This window comes from Protobothrops mucrosquamatus, unplaced genomic scaffold (genome assembly GCF_001527695.2).
Source record: "Protobothrops mucrosquamatus isolate PMUCROS unplaced genomic scaffold, P.Mucros_1.0 scaffold682, whole genome shotgun sequence".
Lineage (NCBI taxonomy): Eukaryota > Metazoa > Chordata > Lepidosauria > Squamata > Viperidae > Protobothrops > Protobothrops mucrosquamatus.
This window is the reverse complement of record NW_015386969.1, coordinates 1,263,575-1,271,254: the sequence shown is the minus strand read 5'-3', so window position 1 is coordinate 1,271,254 and position 7,680 is coordinate 1,263,575. Positions and strand designations below refer to the sequence as shown.

At 36.2% G+C, this 7,680-nt stretch overlaps 1 protein-coding gene across 1 annotated transcript in view; it reads right to left on the bottom strand.

The window, feature by feature from the left end:
* BCAS4 (breast carcinoma amplified sequence 4) overlaps positions 1-7,680 on the bottom strand; it is a 36,185-nt gene that overhangs the window by 14,081 nt on the left and 14,424 nt on the right. The window contains exon 4 of the mRNA XM_015818130.1: positions 7,044-7,178. Within this exon, the coding sequence (XP_015673616.1) occupies positions 7,044-7,178 (135 nt within the window). The remainder of the gene's footprint in view (positions 1-7,043; positions 7,179-7,680) is intronic.

Sequence of the window (7,680 nt, the reverse complement as noted above, 5' to 3'; positions counted from 1 at the left end):
TTGCTGTATCTCAGTACAAGCTAATTGCTTCCACACCTCATGCAGAGTCAGTATTACCTGTGCACAGCAGGATGTTTATAGGATGGCAGTGAGGGCAGAGCAGTGAATCCTGCAAAAATGCCACAAGTCTCTCTCTCTTCTTGAATAAGTACTTTGGACTCCCCTCTCCTTTAATTAATTTCATCCCAAGGCATAGTAGCAGTTCTCTAACTGAACCACTTTTTGGATCACAGCTATAATTTGCCAGTCAAAACATCATTTCATTCCAGATCTCATCAGCAGTGATGTGATTTTCAGAATGGAGCTTTCCCTGGGGGCAGTAGCAGAATAATAACAGTTTTGCAACCAAGCTGAACAATATTACTCTGAATCAGTATCACTTTGTGAATATATACAGTACCTTTCTGCTATTTTGTAGAAATGCTCAATGTCTGCATGGGACAGGGAACTAGGGAACGGATAAAACAATATTTTTTTCTCTTCACTATCATCTTGTCTGAAATGATATAGGGACTCCTGCTTGAGCAGGGGGCTGGACTAGAAGATCTCCAAGGTCCCTTCCAGCTAATTTGCAGCATATTTCTCCAGTTTCCTTCCATTATTATTGATAGTTGATCCAAGTAGGCAGAAACTATCTACCTCTTCTTTATCTTTATCACCTGATGTCATTTATGTTCTTGATAATGATTTTCTTCATTTTCTCCTTAACTTGTGTTACCAGGGCCTGCAGACCCTTTGCATTTTCAGCTATCAGAATAGTGTCATCAGCATAATGCAAGTTATTGATGTTTTTTTCTACAGTTTTAAAACCATGCTCATTTAATTCCAATCCAGCTACTTTTAATAGGTATGCAATATATAGACTGAATAAATAAAAGGAGAGGATACAACCTCGTTACACTCCTTTGCCAATTTGGCGCCAGTTTGTTTTACCATGTTATGTTCCGTACTGTAAATTCCTGATTTATACATAACTTTCTCAATAGAACAAGATGTACTGGGATTTCCATTTTTCTGAGAACATTCTATAGCGTGATGTGATCAACACAAATTGACAGCATTTCTATAATCAATGAAACACAGTGGCTTTCTCAATTAAATCCAGCGGACATCAGCTACTGTATAATGTCTAATATTCATCAGTCTTTTCTAAAGCCGGTTTGAACATCTGCCATCTCTTTTTCCAGGTACAGCTCTAATCTACATTGGGTAATCCTTGATATTATTTTGCTAGTACATGAAACTAAAAATATTGTACAATAATTTGCACACTCTGTAAAGACTCTTTTGGTATTGGAATGTAGATTGTCTACTTCCAATCAGTTGGCCACTCCGTCAGTCTCCAGATTTGCTGCTTAGCTTGAGTAGAACCTTTATTGATTCTTTTGTTGCTTGTCAGTAAAATTAAAGGTTTTGTTCAAAGTGCTTGTTTTGACATATACACCCTTAAATACATTTGGTTCAGTTTACCTGAAGGAGTTTTCTTCATATAGCTAACTGAGAACTCCAATTATCTTCAGAGGATTTACTGCACATGATCCCTTGGTCTTCCGAGTGCGCTTTAAGGTGTTAGTTACCACCTTTAAAATGCTCCATGGCATCGGACCTGGTTACCTCCGAGACCGCCTTCTGCCACAGATTTCCTCCCATAGACTGGTACGCTCCCACAGAGTGGGTCTCCTCAGGGTGCCGTCGGCCAAACAATGTCGGCTGGCGACCCCCAGGGGGAGGGCCTTCTCTGTGGGTGCCCCCACCCTCTGGAACGAACTACCCCCCGAGATCCGGACGNGACCTAGGGAGGATTTTACTTAGGGATGATTTTAAGAATAATTTTAATAGGAATAACAGCTTCTAATATTTGGTTTTTAATTTGGTTTTATAGGGGTCTATATTTTTGTATTTTGTATTTGTACTTGTTTTAATATGCTGTGCACCGCCCTGAGTCCTGCGGGAGAAGGGCGGTATATAAATTAAATTAATAATAATAAATTAATAAATAAATAAAACATCCAATATAGGAGGGTGGCATTTATCTTGTGGAATTCCTGTGGCCCTGAAGTGCAGATTACTTCCTTCTTTGCTCTACTTCAGGAAGACACTAAAACCTTTTATATTTTTCATTTCTTCCATTAAGATTCTGGTTTTATGAATGGCGCATGTATTTTATCCTTTTCTTGCATTTGATAAACAGATGGTATGGTAAAGTTGTGATTCCTTTAAAAATAGGGAAATATCTCCAGAAACACACTTTTTTTTACCATTTTCAAGATAATGTAGTACATCCAGAAATAAACTGTCTAAGAGTGCTTAAACACAGCAGAACTGGCACAAAGGTCTCATAAAGTGACCTCAGTCAACAGTTATTATTATTATTATTATTAATTTAATTTATATACCGCCCTTCTCCCGCAGGACTCAGGGCGGTGCACAGCATATTAAAACAAGTACAAATACAAAATACAAAAAATATAAACCCCTATAAAACCAAATTAAAAACCAAATATTAGAAGCTGTTATTCCTATTAGAAGCTGTTATTCCTATTAAAATTATTCTTAAAATCATCCCTAAGTAAAATCCTCCCTAGGTCAGTTAGTAATTCAGTTAATTCATTAACCTAAACAAGAAAGTGGCTTATTTTGGCTTACTCAAACAAGTAATGGTTTTACAAATTCTGCTTAATATTATGTACCAATACTATATTGACTATTTTCTCCACTCATAACTAACAGAGACCTTAAGTTTGCTAAAGTGATGTAAAGCCTGTTACTGTTTTTAGCACAATGATTGTGGGATGACTCTAGAAGTTACTAGTGGCAAAATGAATGAAGGAACAAAATTCCACCAACTAGGCACTCTCCTGCATAGAGCCAAAATGTCAACTATAACCCATATTCTGAATCTTGTAGCCTGCACACAGTGCAAAATAACAGTAATAATTTTCCAATTGCTGTCAAGGTTTCCACAAGGCTAAGTGAAGGCTGAGGGTGGGGAAAGAGGAAGGGAACAGAATTGTCATATAATTTTTCTAAATTACAACATAATTCTCTTAGAGTTTGGTTCTCTAACTTACTTCAGCATCTCTGGCATTGTTCCAAGAAGCACTCTCAAACAGAATTGCCAGAAAGGACAAAAATAACAAAAAACATTTGGTCTTTAGGCTTTGGAGGAAGCAAAGACCTATCCTGAGCTTGGCTTGTTGTGAGAACAGACAGATTAGTCTACTTTAGTCCTTGTCAAAAACACAGGCATTCTTACATAAACACTCCGCAATGAATCTCCTTCAAACAAGAAACATACCAGAAAGTTTGACCTTTGTAACAGACAAAATACACATTTTGTATGCATTTAAAATTAAACAGTGCTGTCACCTGAAACCACAGTTTTTGTTTTCAGGCTAGCCTTTCTCACACTTTTTTTTTTTTTAGCTGAGGCATGCATTGCAAAATGCAAAGGAAAAACAAAACAAATGTACACAGATTTGTGGATTAGCTCTGGAAGCATAAATCAGAATAATTCACTTAACAATGCAAATCTAACAAAAACTCCCAGGTGCCTAAAATGGGGGGAGGAGAAGAGAGAGAACAAGGAAGGTTTTCCTCTCTTCAAGAAAATCTTTATAAGTCTTCACCTCCTAGTCTTCACCTCCTTCCACTCTTGCTATTCTTCTCAGACGTCACTTGCCATAATCTTGCAAATCTGCTTCAGGGTCCAATTCAAGGTGTTAATAATTGCCTTCAAAGCCCTTTATGGCATGGGTTCAGAGTGTCTGGGGACTCATCTTGGCCCAATGGATTGGCCTGTTCTACTCATTCTGAAGTCAAGGAATTTCAGCTGGAAGGATCTAGGAAAAAAGCCTTTTCTGCCATAGCCCTCACCTTTGGTACATCTTGCTGCTAAAGCTGAAATCTGCCCCCACCATTGTGGCCTTCTGGAACAGCCTTAAAACCTGGCTCTGCCAGTTGGCTTGGAGCATTAATGAAGGCACTCTAGGCTGGAGATGGTTATGCAGTGACAGAGAAGGTACTTCCATACCATTTGAGGTCCTGGTTTTCACTGAGGGAAGAGAATAATTGTAGCTTGGGGTTGAACTGTGGGATCCTTGGTGGTCTCTGAAGTTGGTTGTTTTCTTACAGACATTTCATTACCAAATTAGGTAACATCTTCTGTGCTGACAATGTTACCTGGTTTGGTAATGAACCATCAGCAACAAAAACACCAAACTCAGAGAAAACCTCTTGGTTTTCAGTCTGCATTTAACTCTTTTAAAGTTTATAATTTAAAGTTAAATTTTAAATGTGTAAATTGTGTTTGCATTTATATTTTTATTGCATTGTAAACCTCCGGACTTGCATTGGAAAGCAAGATGAGTGGCATATAAATTTAATAAATAAAATAAATAAAAATAAAAAATAAAAAAATTACAGAAATGGGTAATAAACTGGTCTAAAGACAAGCCCAGCCTAACGTATATTTTCTAGTCCCTCTAAATTAGGTCTACACAACATACAGCTAGCCATTTTCAAAAATAATAAATTCATTGCTATCTTCAGCCTGAAGAAATGACCCCAAAGCTTTATTTTTCTTGTTTAATGAGTTTATAAAAATATACCTCTTAGGGAACAAATATGATAAACACTTAGAGATTATTTTTTTATATCTTTGCATGCTCATTTATCTTGTTTTCATTCTTTTGTAACTTCGTTACTTCCTTTGTACCCACAAACAAATTTCCCATTTACATATTTACCCCCTTAAAATTCTCCCAGACTAAAAAATAATTATGCCTTAACATTTAAAAAAAATAACAGAGTCCCGCTCCCCCCCCCCAGAAGATAGCATATACCATTTTAAAAATGGTATCCAAAAGCATGAATAATCCAATTTGACCTAAAGTAACTGTATCGCTCAACCACAAAAATGAAGAAAGAGATTAACAGAGGCCCAAACAGAGACTTGCTTGAAAGGGGAGGAGGGGGGACAGAAAAGCAAATCTCAGCTTACAAACCAGATCAGGACACAGGGCTGAAGTAAAGTCTATTCCAATATATTTTGGAAGGGAGCTCATCCATTACCAATTGTTTTCCAAAATATTTTTCCCACACTGATTTAAACTGAACCTAGTGATGACAATAATAAAATAATTCAAAATAAATTATTAAATATTAATTATCAATCAAAAGTTGATTATATACTCAGCTTGTGCTGGAAGCTCTCACAAACTGATTAAAAAGAGCAACATAACACAGTTACCAAAATGATTCACTGGAACATTTGTCAAAATTATCCAGACTGTATGAAAAGTGTTATTATAGATAAAGGCAGAGCAAGAACATTTTAAATGTTCAAAGTTCAAACTTTTTGCCAATAAAGAGATTTTATTTATTTTTTTTATTTTCTAGATGCAACTCTACTTTCCAACTTCTACTGTTAGATATTGTTTTGAAACTATAAGAAATTGTTGTTTGAAGTCAAATAGCAAAATTAAAAATGAAAGATCTTTTAAATGTTCATATAACAACAGTAACATTACAAGAATGGCACTCCCAAATTTTTTAATTTCCCGGATTTTAATTCTGAGATATTTTGCTTGGCAGATAATGCATTTTAAAATTTAAATCAGAAAAAACCTACATAAATTCATGTCTTTAAAAACTGTCACAAATATTAACTGGTGGGAAAATATATTTCACGTATAATTGCTACAAGAGATCTCTATTCAAGGTTTTCTACACCATTTGTTTTAAAAGGGCAAGTAAATCAGATTTACTTATAGAAGCATTTAAGCAGAAATTTATCCAGTCACAGATCTAAATTCAAATCAGATCATTGCAATTCATTACATCTGAGATTTTTTTTTCTAAAGAAGTATTAAGCAACAATGACTGTTGAGAACATATTAATCCAATGCTAAAAGATTTCCACTAGTAGCTAGTTTATTTCTAAATAACAAACCAAAGGGTTGATTTTGAACTTGAAGCTGCTAAAAAAGTTTCAGTTGCAAGATGTAAAGATTACCTTCTCTATACAAAACTGCCTGATAAGCAAAATCTACCAAGGTCCTTCACAGAATGCTTTACTTTCAGATATGGAACAGATGCCTATCAGAAAGAAAGCCTTTTCTGTAAGGCCTCCCAACCATGGGATTAACCTCTAGATATATTTACCTCATGAATTTCCTTTAATTTGGGAGCCAGGGAAGCATATATCCTGTTCTCCAGTCCTTTTAATATTAAGAGTGTTTGAGCTTTGTCCACTGGATTATTTGACAGATTTGGGGACATTTAGTAATCTATTACATTTTTACTGTTTTTTTTCTCATTTGAAGTCTTTACCTAAAAGACAGAATTCAAATAATTTAAATAACAAACAATACATAGGGTTCTCTCCTCACTGCCTGTCTCCTTGCTCACTGAAATATTTGTCCAGTCAAATAGGATAGGATGTAGAATAGGATGAACTGAATACCAACATAGTGTAATGGAAACAATACTGAATTAAGACTAGGAGTTAAGTCCACGATCAGACATGGAGGTTTATTGGGAGAGCCAGCCAGTTGTTCACAGACCATAGCCTTGTTCTAATGAAATAAGTGAAGGAGTACTACAGTACTTATGCTGTCTTATGCTCCCGGAGGAAGAGCAGGATATCCATCCAACAAATAAATACCCAAATTCACACAATGTGTTTACTTAAGCCTTTCAAACAATTTTGGTTTCCATTTTGAAAATAATCAAGATAATCCAAGGTCCTCATTCAGGAACTGTGAACTTAAATCAGAATGGTGATTTAAGGAATAGATCAGCTTTCTCTGTATTTGCAGGTGCAACTGAACTGAACTTGTTCAAAGAAACTGTCAGATGTTTTCCGGCAGGATATTTTGAGACCCTGAAATTCTGAAGTTTTGAATAATCTGTGAAATGCCTCCCCTCAAAAAAATAAAATAATTGTCCATGGCTGAAAAGGAATCCTTTTTAGAAAACTGGCAGAGGAAGTATTGTTCAAAGCTACTTTTTTCCCATGTCTGAAAATTTTTCATACTTACTTTTTTAAATAAAGGGAAAACTAGTGACCCAAGCAGCTTTTGAATAGAAGAGGGACATCCAGCATGGGTCTTCTCTGCTTGGAGAATTTGTTCTTCTAGGAGAGAAACATGATGGCCAGCCATTTTCACAAATGCCTAAGAGGCAGAAACAGAGATTAAGTCAGTGGTTGCCCCAGTCCTAGGCCTTCAGCTGGGTTTTATAAAACCTTTTCGCTTTAGGCCTCCACCATGTGCAAAAAAAAAAAAAGGTTCAATCAATCAGACAATTTCAACTTCTTGCGGGAAAAAAAGATCTTGCAAAGTTGGAATTGATTGAACTTTTTAGTCCCACCCAGTCTGCTGTTATCACCACAGCCACGCCCACCCAATGGGCCACACCCACCCAGCACCCAACAATGCATAAGTGGGTTTTGGGTTGCAGTTTGGGCACTCGGTCTCTAAAAGGTTCGCCATCACTGGATTAAGTCATCAAAAGAATTGGTTTGAATTCTTAATTTTGAAAAGATTTTCCAAAGTTACTTTTCTTTTCAGCAACTGGAATATTTGTCTGTGTGTATGCGTGATCAATGGTCATATTGAAACTATGTTTGACGTGCTAAATTGACCAAAGCAGTATTGATCTCTCTTGTTTGCTGTT